The 13,147-nt window shown below is 59.9% G+C and overlaps 1 protein-coding gene across 24 annotated transcripts in view; it reads right to left on the bottom strand.

Moving 5' to 3' along the window:
• Nucleotides 1-3,978: 3,978 nt before the first annotated feature.
• NCOR2 (nuclear receptor corepressor 2) overlaps nt 3,979-13,147 on the bottom strand; it is a 184,401-nt gene continuing 175,232 nt past the window's right edge. For 10 of the 24 annotated variants that reach the window (XM_074321469.1, XM_074321471.1, XM_074321465.1 and 7 more), the window contains 8 exons: nt 12,840-12,985; nt 12,202-12,395; nt 11,247-11,396; nt 10,530-10,678; nt 9,757-9,912; nt 6,804-7,025; nt 5,627-5,806; nt 3,979-5,099 (listed from right to left, as the gene is read on the bottom strand). In XM_074321469.1, the coding sequence (XP_074177570.1) occupies nt 4,918-5,099; nt 5,627-5,806; nt 6,804-7,025; nt 9,757-9,912; nt 10,530-10,678; nt 11,247-11,396; nt 12,202-12,395; nt 12,840-12,985 (1,379 nt within the window). In that variant the 3' untranslated portion in view covers nt 3,979-4,917. The remainder of the gene's footprint in view (nt 5,100-5,626; nt 5,807-6,803; nt 7,026-9,756; nt 9,913-10,529; nt 10,679-11,246; nt 11,397-12,201; nt 12,396-12,839; nt 12,986-13,147) is intronic. The other 14 variants (XM_074321484.1, XM_074321475.1, XM_074321485.1 and 11 more) reach the window with 8 other exon arrangements.

Consider the following 13,147-nt stretch of genomic DNA (forward strand, 5'->3'; position numbering starts at 1 on the left):
GATCCTGGGTTGAGTGCCATTAGGGAGACAGCAGCTGAGGGACGATGCCCTCCATGAGTCAGGTGAGGCGTGTGTCTTTTCACGGAGGCTTTTTGCGGGGGACCCTTCCTCTGAGGGGGTGGGTCACAGGAGTACAGTGGGCAGTGTCAGTGTGGCCTCTTGCATCCAAACCCTTGCCTGGCAGGGTATAAAATAATGACAGAAGTTCACTGGCTAACTCATACAGCACTCACGTCCCAGGCAGGTGTTAAACGCCAGTGTGCATTCTCGCAGCCTGACCTGCTGACAGGTGCACTACTGTAGCTCCGTTTTCCAGAGGCGTTAAATAAGGCCCAGAGAGGTTACGGAACTAAGTCCCGACACGGGATGGGCCCTGTGGCTGGAAAGAGAGCATGTGACTGTTTCTTTCAACATCTGCAGAATGGGCACATGGTCTGACTTCCCAGGCTGCTGGGACGATAATTCACGCTCATAAAACCTGTGCTGCAACTGACCCCAGTTGGGACCCTTCCTGGGGGCAGGGCTAGGCGTCCGCCTCTCTAGCAGGAGCAGAAACACTTATGCAGGTCGGTGGGACAGCTCTGGCCCCAACACCCATCCTGGGCCCTCTCCCTCAGCCCCTTCTCTGTCACCCCGTCAATGTCTGGGTTCAAACTCAGCAGACCACCAAATACAGGTGCCCTGCCCTCTGGACTTGATGGTCCCGTCTCTAGGAATGACAAGAACAGCAACCCTGGCAGCTGACGGGTGAGGGCACTTACTCTGAGTGCAGACACTCTGGCCCTGCCATCAGCATTTCTCGCATTTAATCCTCACAGTGACCCTGAGAGGAAGCAGGCCTGGCCTAACTCCAGAGGCGCTGCCATGGAAGGACAGCCTATTAACCTGGACTCCGAGGCTTCCTGGAGGAGCCGTAAAATGGGTTTTCTTTCATGACCTGCTGTCATGCAGGGTCTCAGCTCCCGCTCCCCGCATAAGAACACAGGACATGGTGAGGCCAAAAAGGAACACCCACGGAGCCATGGGTAGGGGAGTCATACCACTATAGTCTCGCTGGCGGGTTGGAGATACAGGAAGCAGGAGCCACACGATCTGCAATCCGCCGTCCGCTTCTCTGCCAACCAACCCACAACCTACCGTAGCCACGGCAGTTATATCAGTGGCTAATGGCTCACTGGTTACAGCTGATGGCCAAGTAGTCACAGCTGACGGCCATCTACTACCCAAGCCAGCACCTTTCCACATGAGGGCGAGAGCCTGGAAACTGCTCTCTGGGACTCTGTCCCCACACCTTCCTTAGCTTTCTCAAGAACAGAATGGCCAGGATACGCTCCCCACCACCCCTACTGATACCCAAATTATGCAAATAAGATTCTCAGTTGCCAGACCACGGAGAGTCCCTCTGCGTTCCTGTCAAACCCATTCTTTACTCCTTCCTTCGTCCGACTCCCACGCAGCTGAGTGCGGTGCAGAACCACCGAGCATCTCTGAGTTACTCTCACACAATCTCACTGCTGGGAGGACTGTCTCCCTGGCCTGTTTCTCCCTCATGACCCATCGAGCACTCTTGCCAGCCAACGCCACCTGTTTCAGAAAGCCAGCAAATGGCCTTATTGGGTATCAGCACCTTCCTTCTCAGAACCCCTGGCCTCCACACTGACTTTCATCCAGCCACCCCGGGCTCCCAAGTGTCTGTGGCCGGGTCTTACCACCCAGGCTTTGTCCACACAGGTTCCTTCCACTCAGCCCACCCTTCCCCAAGAACTACTGCCACAGAAATGGAGGGCGGTGGGGGTGGGGAAGCGGCAGGTGAAGATGACCATGCAGGCCAAGACTTGTTCCCACCCCCAAACACGTATCACTCTCGTCTGACCACAGCTGAGGGAGGTGCCATGGGACCCTGGGTTCCTGGGTGGCACCAGCATGCGTGGCCAATCCCTGGTGTGTAGTGTGGCCAGCACCACCTGACCCATCCTAGACTCCAGGTGGAGGTGCCTGTGCCCTGAGTGGAGGCAAATCCTGCCCAGGACAGGGCCCTTTGCTGGCCCAACACTGCCACCTGCCTGCCAGCCTCAGTACTGCAGCTGGGCCAGGCTGAGCCCTGGAGTGGGACCTGAGGCCCACTGCAGATGAGAAAACAAAGCTGAGGGCGCGTCCTCAAAGTCCCACGGAATGTCACTGCCAGGCCTGGAAGCCAGGCCCCGTGTGGCTCCAAAGGCCCCTGATCGTTTTGCCTTATGGCACATACTTAAGAGGGTAAACTTGGGGTGAGTGTGCAGGGAGGCTGGGCAGTCTCCTGAGGATACAGACCCCACTTCCTCGACCTCCCCAATCTACACTCCAGGAAACCGGGGTGCTGGACCGGCCCAGACACTGGAGCTTGGAGGTTGGGCAGGGATGACTTCTGCCTCCAGCGCACAGAGCACTCTGCTGCTCCCAAATCCTGGGGTCATCTCTGGAATGCTGAAGGTAAGGCTGACGTCCCATGTCTGGTGAGAGGCAATGGCCCCCAGGCTGTGGCCATCCTGGTGGTGACGCCGTCAGAGCACTGGAAGGTTGGTTCCAGGCTGAACAAACACTGTCTCCTTGGTCAGACGTGCCACACGGCCTACTCACGAGCCGGCTGAGCCAGGCGGGCCCCTCTCTGCGTGTCTGGGGTCGCCTGTCCCTGGGCCGCCTGGGCCAAGAGGCTGGGGAACAGTGACAGTGGGTTCCAGGACCACTGGACCCCCAGGCGTAGCATGACTTGAACAAAAAGAGAACCCCTGCTTTGCAGACTGTCTTATGGGGTTCACCGTCTCAGACCTACCCTCCCACAATGCTCAGTGCCCAAAGGTCCCAGGCCCGGAAGCCAGGCCCACGCCCAGAAGCCCCAGAAGCACACAGCCTTCCCAGGGTGCTTGTCTCCTGGCTGACAATCGTCTACACGTCCGCCCAGTATTAGGGCTGAGGTGCAGCCCCTCTGCAGATGGAGCTTGAGTGGGACACAAGCCTTCACCCCACAATGCAGGGCTGACCTCTGCTCCGAGAAGGGCATGAGGCCACACTCAGGTTAATGACACCCTGGCGGTGAGAGATGGTTATGGGGCTACCCAAACCTGCCACCTACAGGAAGCCTATAGGCAGGGGTGGGGGCGGGGGGGCTTTCCTCACTCTGGATAAACAGGCAGCAGGACCTCCGAGGGCCTCACAGCGCACACCTCGTGCCTGCCTTGCCAGAACCCCTTCCCACACGTCTCCAACACCCTGAGTGGTCATGATGGGGACAGGATGGGGCACAGGTGGGCAGTGAGGTCTCCCAACCGCACTTCAGAATCAGGCACCCAACCTGGCAGCGGGGCTGAAATACACACACGTGAGCTGGGACTAGGTGGGTGCACCAGGCTGGCGCAAGCTTTGGTCCAGGATGGAGATGGAGAGGCTGAGGCAGGCAGGCTGCTCGCAGAGGGGAGCAGGAGGGTGAGGGTTCCAGAGTCCACTGACGCCCCTCACAGGCAACGGGCAGCTGGGGTCCACGGCAGAAAATCACGGCCTTTCTGAAGCTGGCTGGGTTTTTAGGGAGCGTGGCAGGCGCGAGAGCGGGCTCCTTTCTGAGATACGTTATTCCAAAACCACAGTGACCAAGTTGGCAGCTGCTTCAAGACCCAAGTGGGTGAGAGTTGATCTATCTTCTGCCTTGTGACAGCCAGGGTCTGCTGACCCCTTAATGTGACTTGGGCGGGAACGACACCAAAAACCTTTAAGAACCAATGATGGCATCTCGGACACCCTCGACCTGAGCGTGAGACTGCTCAGTACCCTCGCCGTGCGTCCCCACGGGCATCTCCTTTCTGTGGGTGTACTCACCTGCAAAGGGGCCCAGTCTTGTGAGCTAGGGAGATGTTCCCTTGGCCCCCCAGGGTGACACTCCCACTGTGCCCGAACCCCAGCCACCTGCCCTCCCGGCGGCCCAGTCCGAGACAGAGACGTCTCTGTAGCTGGAGTATAATTCGCCTTTTAATGAGAACAACGTGTGTAAATGACAGAGCGCCACTGCCGTGCGCAGACGGCAGTCACAGAATACCCATCAAATTCATTCTGCCCAAGGAAGGGAGGGAGGGAGGACGCCAGGGGCTCGTGAGCTGGTGGCCCCGCCCCCTCGGCCCTGGGGACAAAGGCGTCACCGACTGCCCGCCTGCACACGCCTCTTGACCGGTAAGCAGAGATCGAAAGCACAGCAGCAATAATACTGGGTAAGTCCTTCCTTGCGTAAAACATCTGAATTAATTCATTGAAGGTATCAAAAATATACCCTGTAAACCAATACATCATTTACACCTGCCTTTCTTTCTCACCGCTGCGGCAACGATGTGTGAAAAAAAAAAAGTCCAGTTCCTCAAACAGCTGCTCGCCCCAGGCCGCACCTGGCCCTGCTGCCCGCCCGTCTGGCCCGACTTGGTTTCCAGCAGTCTCGTTGGCTGGGGCAGCCCGTGGGGACCGGGACGAGAGCGCTGGGGGCTGGACAGGGCCCGTGTCCTGTCTGTCCAGAGCGCTAAGCGGGACGGAGGCGGAGGGAGGGGGCGGGGGCTGCTAGCTCAGTTTAGACTTTGGTTCCAAATGCATTAAGGGGGGAGGCAGTGGTGTGGGAGGTGCGTAGTCGTCCTGCTTTGGGTCCCTGGCCGCCCCGGCTGTGTGCGTGTGGCTGGCACACGCCTGCCCAGCCCCCTCCCTGGGCCCCTCCCCTCCCGAGCACCAGGTAAACATCCCCTGAGTAAGGTCACTGCACAGGGCCAGCCCGGGGCGGGAGTCCTAGTTAAGGCTTTAGACAGGCAAGGATGCCGGCTCTGGACGGACAGACGGACAGACGGGTGCGCAGGCAGACTCAGGGGCCCCTTTCTTGGCCGGGGGAGTCAGCGGCCGCCCCCACCGTCCTGACAGTCACTCGCTGTCGGAAAGAGTCTCGTACTGCGAGCAGAGCAGCGGCTTGGGCTCTTCATCCCAGGCATGATGGGGACCGGTGAGGGGCCCGCTGCCAGTGGGGAGGCCTGGCGGGGGCGGGGAGGCCATGACACCCGCCTGTAGCCGCATGATCAGGGGGTTGTAGGGGAACGGCGTGGAACCTGCCAAAAGACGGAAGAAACACTCAGGAGGCCCCGGTGAGCCAGCAGCCCTCCATGGGCCCAGCCCCCCACTACACCAGAAACTGGGGCCTTGCACTCCTGTGTCTGCCGCTGGCCCAGGCCTTCTAACTGCTGGCAGGCTTCTCCCGCCTGCCCACCTCCGCCCCAGCGGTGCCTCCTGGCGTGCCCTGCCCTGCCCCTGGGGACCCCTTCACCTGCATCACATGATGCGCTCCCCCACTTACATCTCCAGCGGCTCCGCCCAACCTGTGGGATAGAGCCCTGCCCACGACCTCTCTCCACTTCCAGAATCCTCCACCCTCCCTCTGACCAGGGCCAGAGGCCAGCCTCCGGGGACAGCCCTACTCACACCCTTTCCTCCCGCCTGGGCCCTCATCAGAAGCTTCCCGACTCCGTGGGCCAGGGCCCAGCGGGCCAGGCCCCTGCCAGTTCTCCTGAGTAGGCCTGGCCATGTGCTCCTCACACAGCAGGTGCCTGGGCCGCTGCCTGACCACCCCGACGCCCACCTGCAGATGAGGGTCGGTCCTCCCACACGCGGTTGGTGAGTGGCGTCCGGCGGTTGCAGTCGCCCTCTGAGTGCACCGAGGAAACGGAGGGTGGCCGGTCCCCAGACGCCAGGCCCGGGGCCGGGGACTTGGCTTTTCGGCTACTGGGTCTGCCAGAGACTTTGGCTTTCCCACCACCACCTGCAGGGGACACATGGGAAGGGGTACAGTTGGACAGGTAGACAGAACTCACACGGCGGGGGAAGGGAGGTGGGGGGGAGGGAGAGGCCCTGGCTGCCTGCCTCCCAGGCTCCCCAAGGAGGGAGAAGAGCAGCTGAACCAGACAGCCAGGAGCCTGGGTCTCAGAGGTGCATTTCTCCTGGGGGACGGGTTCCACTGTCTACAAAGCCCCTCAGGCTGCCCTGCGGTCCCCCAACCCCCAGGGGCTGAGACGCTGAGCATGAAGCCTCAGGCCGCTGGCGTGACCCTGACATTGCCCCAGGACTGCTGGGCTGGTGCAGGTAAGCCAGGACCTGCGAGGCCAGGCCTGGGCCCCCCTAGGTCCAGAAACTTCCTGAGGACACAGGGTCCAGGTCAGACACACAGGCCCGAGCGCTCTTTGCCTGGTCCTTGCTCTGATATGCAGAGTGTGACTAGGGACCTGGGCAAAGAAGGAAGACCCCTCTGCTTCCATGACTCATGTGAGTTTGGGGCCAGCAAACAGACTCTGGTCTCCTCCCATCAGCCCGAGGGCCAGTCGTGGACCCCAGCAGATGCTGAGCCCACGGACATGGCAGCCATGAGCCCAGGGGTTCCCCCTGATCCACACAGAATTGGTGGGACCTCACTGCAGCCCTATCTCCCCCGAGGAGACACAGACGGGCCAGGACATGGGCACCCATGTCCAGCAGGGCAGGAAGGCGGGGCAGGGCTCGGGCAGCAGTGCGAGTGTTTTTAGAAAAGCAGCAGCTCCTCGGGCCTGGTGGGCAAGGGGGGTCGGGGGGATGTGGACACTCGGGGTGCCTGCCCAGCGTGGGATTAGCCAACTGTAGAACCACGTCAAACACGCACAAAAATAGTCAGAAGCTCCAAAGCTGGAGGGGGGTTGGTGAGAGGAACGCGGAGGCGCAGGATTAATGACACTGGGTGGGACAGGCGGGGCAGGGGCAGGGGGCCGAGGCGGAGGAGGCCTGCAGACCTGGCGAGGTGAGTGCGTGTTCACTCCGTCCGTCGGCAGCGGTTATGGGCATAGCAGCGGGCAGGCTGGCACTGGCATTCAGAGCGTTAAAAGCATTGGCGCCGAGCGGGTGCTCCTCCCACTGGTCATATTTACCCATGAGCGCCTTTCTAATAATGGCCTCCAGCCCCATGTTGGTGCTGGCATGCTCCTGCACGGCCTGGCTTCGGCAGGTCATGAGGCCTGGGAGAGAGACACACACACACATACACACACACGAGGGTCCGAGGGACAGTGGAGGGGGGGGGAGAAGCAGAGAGGGAGAGAGGGAGGAGAAGAAAGAATACACAGTGAGCACATTTCGGCAAAGCAACATGTTTCTTCGTATCCCTAGCCCCTTGGTTTCCTGTGGGTGGTGACGGAAGTGGGGCGGGCTGGGGAGGGCTCCCACTGATGAGGGCCCTGGAAGCGCTGAGGCATTCCTGGGGGGCGGTGGTGTTAGGGAGGTAGGATGACACCCCCTCTCCCCCAGCCTCCTTCCTACACTGACCTCTGGGAAATCACAATCCCCTTTCTGCCCCCCAATCCCAGCTGGGACTGCTTCATTTTTTAAATTCCAAGTGGCCTTAAAAAGGTGGAGTGGGGGAAGGTGTGGGAGGACTCAGAGGGCTGCCCTGACTGGGGAAGGAGCCACTGGGGAACGAAGTCAAGCCAGCGCCTGGTATTGGGGGTGGAGGGTGTCCACCCTGGGTCCCCAGGGCTGGTGAGGGGCTGGGGAAGAGACTCAGGGAAGGAGGGTGACTAGAGGGTCTCACCACTGCCCCCGACCACAAGGCCTGGGACCCTCAGCCCCACCTGCCCCAAGCGGGGCCTAACTCTCCTCCACCCACCTCTCCCCACCTGGGAGCCACGAGGATAAAGAGGTGCAGAGACGGACGGTGAGGTGTGGGGGTCGTAGCCATGCAGTTATGGTGCGTGCAGGGGACAGGGCAGAGCTAGAGACAATTGCATGACCCCCCGGCCCGGCAGCCCGTCACAAAGTGGTCGAATCAACACACTGGTCCCAGACAGACCCTTCCAGACACCCCCTGTGAAGTCACCTTAATGAAGCCTCCTTTTCTGCTGACCAGGGTTTCTGACCCTTCCTTTTTTTCTTGGGAACCAGTCTGGGGACTTTTGTAAACCCCGGGGAATGCGTCTCCTTTCAGAGGTTTTGTTACACCAGACTTTTCCCGTGAAGCCCTAAGCCCACTCTACCTTCCACCAGGTAATATTTCCATGAATTTTAAAACTTCCGCTCTGGGCGAACGTACAAACACCAAGTGGGCAGAGAACGCGTCTTCCTGACCTTAGCTCGTTGGTACACGACACTGACGGCCTCTGTGAGGCTGGGAGCCACAGGGCAGCTTTTAACATCACATTTCCATAGCAACCAACTGCCAACTACATTTTTTTCTTTTCTTCATTTTAGTTTCAAACCCACTCACATAAAGGGATGCCCTCACCACCCTTTTAGCTGTGTCTTGGCCACATTTCATCAGCACTTAAAAAAAAACAAAAAAAAGCCACAAAAAGAAAAAAAAAAGTCATGTCCTCAAGAAAAAGCAAAATTTCCAGTACAGGTGAGCACTAAAAACAAAAAAGTATTTACGATCTTACACACTAAGAAAACACTGGAGAAGTGAAAAAAGACACGAGGAACACAGGCCGTGACAGGTTTGGGTCAGATCAGCGTCTTAGCGATCCCAGACGTGACCGAGCCTTCTACCCAAGGTCATGGTCTGTGATCAGACACGGCCACACAGGAAGCCTGACCGTTTCCAGCTACAAAGATAAAGTCTGAAGCTGGGCCTAAGCAGCAGAGACCAGGATCCGGGGAAAATTTCCGTGTGTAGACCAAAGAGCTTTTTTTTTTTTTAAAATAAAAACGGTCAAATATACCTCACATACAAGTTTTAGCACAAATCTTCATTGTAATCTCTGCATGAATTTCTACAAACATGTCCACCTGCGTGGCTAGTGCCTATGTCAAGATTTGGGACATTCCGGAAACATTCATTTCTAACCATCTTGTTTCGGCCAAACGGTCTCGTCCCTGTTGCCTGAGCCTCAGCAAAGCTGCCCGTGTCTCTGGATAGACAGAGACGCCCCGGTCGGTCGGGACGCCTCTGAGAAATCCTGGCCATCCTGTGCTCACCACAGTCCCAGGGACAACAGCCTCCAGGGAAGGTCGGCACTGCCCCGCTCCCCTGGTCTCTGGCTCCCACTGAAGGACCAGAGCACAAAGACACAGCCCTGCAGAGGCCCGGCACCGCCCCCACAGGGGCAGGCCTGCCCACGGAGCGGGGGCGCCACCCGTCCGCTCCAGGCTCAGCCATCACTCCACACTCACCAGGGCACTTCCCTAAAGCCCCACCACATCCTTCCCTGGAAGCAACAGAAATACAGTGTGGCCCCTACCAGAGGCTGGGGTCCAACCCCAAGCACCCCCCAACTCCAAAATATCATAGAAGGTTTAAGTTTGAGCTTAAAAATGGGAGTTAATTATATACCCAGCTCCGTAATGTGTCCACACTGATTCCCAGCTCTCTGCCTTGAATTTTAAGTAAAACGGATGCTCTAACTACAAAGAATGCACACGTGGACCCCAAGTGGAGGCTGTGCACCCCACACAGGCCCACACCCCGCCCCCGCCACGCACACCCCCCACCTGAGACCTGGCAGGTGAGCCACGTAGGTTCCATCTGTGTATCTACTAGGGCACTGAACGCCAGGGGCTTGGAATTTCACCCCGAATAGAGCCCTCACTAGCCCCGCAAGCCCCACTTGAACTCAGGCCCCCATTGTCATGACTCCGGCTGGGTGGGGACCCCAGTGACCTCCAAGCCCATGTTCCCAGGTCTCCTTCCAGGTCCACACACCAGCCTGACCTCCCCAGGGGGCTGCGGCCGTGTAGCCGTGGCAGCACGGTTACCTGCTCCGGTGATGGCCGGCATATTGAAGATCTCTGTCCCGGGCTGGCCGATATCTGGGGGGCAGGGGTGATGAGATGCTGAGACCACAGCCCCCAGGTGCTGGGACACCACGACCCCGCTGTCCCCGTGGTTGAGGCAAGCTGCACCCCTGGGAGCTGTTCAGTGCACACGGGCTCAGCAGGTCTGAGCAGGTGGGGCCGGGCCCGAGCTTCTGCATTTCTAACCAGCCTGCTCAGGCTGGTGACCTGCTGGCCCGTGCGTGGCGCTCGGCACGGCTCTGGAGGGGCCGCCTGGGCCAGGGACTCTCCGAGGTTGCCACCCCCGGCCCAGAAAGAGAAAAGCCTCTGAAATGCCCCAACGCCCCTGGCCAACGAGGCTTCCTGAGGCTGGACTGTGTCAGATCCCTGTCCCTTGCTCTCCTGTGACCTGTTATGTGCCAGGCACTGTGCTAAAGGTTCAGGGAGCTAAGCTCGGGTTCAAACGGTGGAAAAACCCACCAATGGGACACACGGGACCTTGTGGGGCTCTGACCCCCGCCCCTGGTGCCCATACGGGGCTAAGCATAGCCCCGTCCCTGCCTGTGAGCTGGGCACCATTCTGGGTACCACACTCGGTGCCAGTGTCTACAGCAAAGACAGAGACTGCCCTGGGGCTCCTCAAGTGTGGGGTGAAGGGTCACGGGAGTGGTGGCCGGGATCCACCAGGTTTCAGAAAGCACCCCATGGGTTTCTGCTACCATGCCGGCTCCCAGACCCACAGATGGCCCCCTTACTGTATTCCGGCTCGTTCCGGTTGTGTGTGTTCAGCTTCTTGTTGATTTCCTGTTTCTTAGACTTCACCATGGCCGAGTTGCTCTCGGTCAGCTTGCTGAAGAAGGCCGGCGGCTGGCTGGTGTTGCCTGGAGATTTGGAGCCCATCCTGCTGCGGGCATAGGACACCCAGGTCAGTCCCCTGGTGCTGAGCTTGGGCCTTCACCACCTTAGCTGCCTTACCAACTCGGAACCAAGCCGCCTTCTCCTAACCCGTGCTCACACCCCCATCTCACAGGGGCCATGTCTCCTGAAATCGTCTCATAGGTCACCCATCCTTGGGCTTGGGGGATCCCTAGAGAGCCTCAGCTGCCCTGGGAGGCCACACCTTTCTACCTACAACAGCCCCCCACACACTGGAAATGGCCTCGGGAGCCAGAAGGGGGCTGAGACCACATCTTTCTCCAACGCCAGTGGGCCTGGCTTTTGTCTCTGCCTCTGCCCCACCCTGAGCTCCAATCTGGTCCAGCACACTCAGCTCATTATTTCTCAGGTCCTCCACAAGTGGCAGCACCCAGGGCCCAGCCTGAGCTGAAAGACCCCAGCCCAAGGCCTGGGAAGCCATCACTGAGGTGCCCCAGGTGTTGACATTAGCTGAGCACTGAAGCCCTTACTGGGGAAGGGGCTGAGTTCTCAGCATCCATGGAGGGTGCTGACGGGCGGGCGGCGCCATTCGGTACCTGGGCTCCACCTGCTCCCCATCCCGGTAGAGCAGCGGGTACATGGTGCTCCGAGGATGCCCGGGCTCTGCCATGCCCTCCGGTGGGGACACGGGCTCGATACCATCCTCACCACTACCCAGGGCTAACGTCTTGCTCGGCTCTGGAGACCTGGGAGGAGGAAGCGACCAGGCTGTGGTCAGAGTTCAGAGCGCTCCCTCCCGAAGGGGACGTACCCCTCTCCCCACCCCCCACCAAGCCCTGCCTCACTCTAAGCCAGGGCTCAGCACGCTTTTCCCGTAAGGGGCCAGGTAGTAAAAATGGCAGGCGTTGTGGGCTCTGCCATATATTCTTTCATTTTTAACACCACTTTAAAAATGTAAAACCACCTTCAGCTCGTGGCCTGTGCAGACAGGCTGTGGGCTGGATTTGCCCCATGGGTGGTAGTTTGTTGACCCCTGCCTGCCACACCCCCTTGCCAGGTACCCCATAGTTCCCCCAAAGACATCCAGCTATCTTCCCACCTGTGCCTCACTCAAGTGGTGCCCCTAACCCAGAATGGCTCCCTTCCCTAGAGCTGGGGGCCCTCCCTTTCCTTTTTGACCCCCAAGGCCCCAAGGGTGACCAGGGGTGCAAGGGCATGTGCCTGCATGGCGTGGTGTGAGTTCCAGCTCTGTCACTTACTGGCTGTGTCCCTGTGGGCAAGTGAATTCAGTTCTCATGACTTAGTCTCTTCGTCCGTGAAGTGGGGAGAATGCTGCCTACACTTCCTGAGATTGTGGTGAGAACCTCAGTTACTGTGTAAGGCGTTTAGCGGGTGCCTGGACCCCACGGACTGGGAGAGATGTTACATCTCAGCCGTAGCCCCCGCAGACGCTCCCACCTCCCCGGGCCTCAGTTTCTCATCTGTGTGCTGGCACACAGGTGGCAAAGGTGTCCTGGCAGCTGACCAGCAAGGGGCACCCCGCATGCTCACCTCTTGCCCCCTTCGCTGTGTGGGGAGCCGCGGGCTGGGGCGCCGTGCTCTGGGGGCGGGAGGTAGAGGTCGCTGGGTGGGCGGCGGAGGTCTAGGACCGGGCAGCTGGCGCCAGGGAAGGAGTAGAGGGGGGCGGGGAGGGGCGCACTCAGCTGCTGCGGGTGGTGGCGTGTGTAGTCCTGCGTGATGACCTCCTGTAGGCCAAGGGTTGGGGGCACAGGGTCAGGCGGCAGAGCCTTCTGAGTGGGCGAGGACTACACTGAACTCTGAGGGCGGAACCCTGGCTCGATGCTGGGCGCCCTGCGTACTTTGCACCCACCCACAGCAGCCCCAGGTGCTCAGGGCCAGGGCTTGGCCAGAGGTCTCAAACCCATGGCCCCACGTGGGGGGGTTCCACGGGCCAGCATGTGACATGTGGACCAGGGACGGGCGCTGCAGCTCCATCAGCTGGACGAGGGGCAGCCACAGAATCGAGTCTGAGTCTCTGGGATCCCTGATGTGACTTGCCCTTGCCAACCCTGGATCCCCGGCCCACACCACCAGGCCTCAGTTTACCTACCAGCCTTCCAGCCCCACCCCGGGCATGGTCCCACCCCGGGTGCAAAGGGAACAAGGAGAGGCATAGAAAGGGTAGTTACACTGATGTGCTGTGCCAGGGTGACTACCCGCTGGTGACCTTTGACCCCCGGGGCGGTCTGCAGCAGTGGGCTGGGGGAGGGCTGGCTCTCGGGCATCGGCCGCAGGTGTGGGAGGTGTGTGGCCTCCCCGCCGAGCTTCCCGGGGCCTGCGAGCAGAACAGAGTTGGTCAGGGTGTGGGGGGCAGGCGAGGCGTGTGCTTGGGAGGGTGCTGTACTCAAGTGTTAGCTGTGGCGCGGGGCCAATCCCTCCACGTCTGGGCACCTCACTCTTCCCATCTGTGTGATGGGGCAGCAACTGGCACTGTCCT

This window comes from Rhinolophus sinicus, linkage group LG16 (assembly GCF_036562045.2).
Source record: "Rhinolophus sinicus isolate RSC01 linkage group LG16, ASM3656204v1, whole genome shotgun sequence".
In the NCBI taxonomy this organism is placed as follows: domain Eukaryota; kingdom Metazoa; phylum Chordata; class Mammalia; order Chiroptera; family Rhinolophidae; genus Rhinolophus; species Rhinolophus sinicus.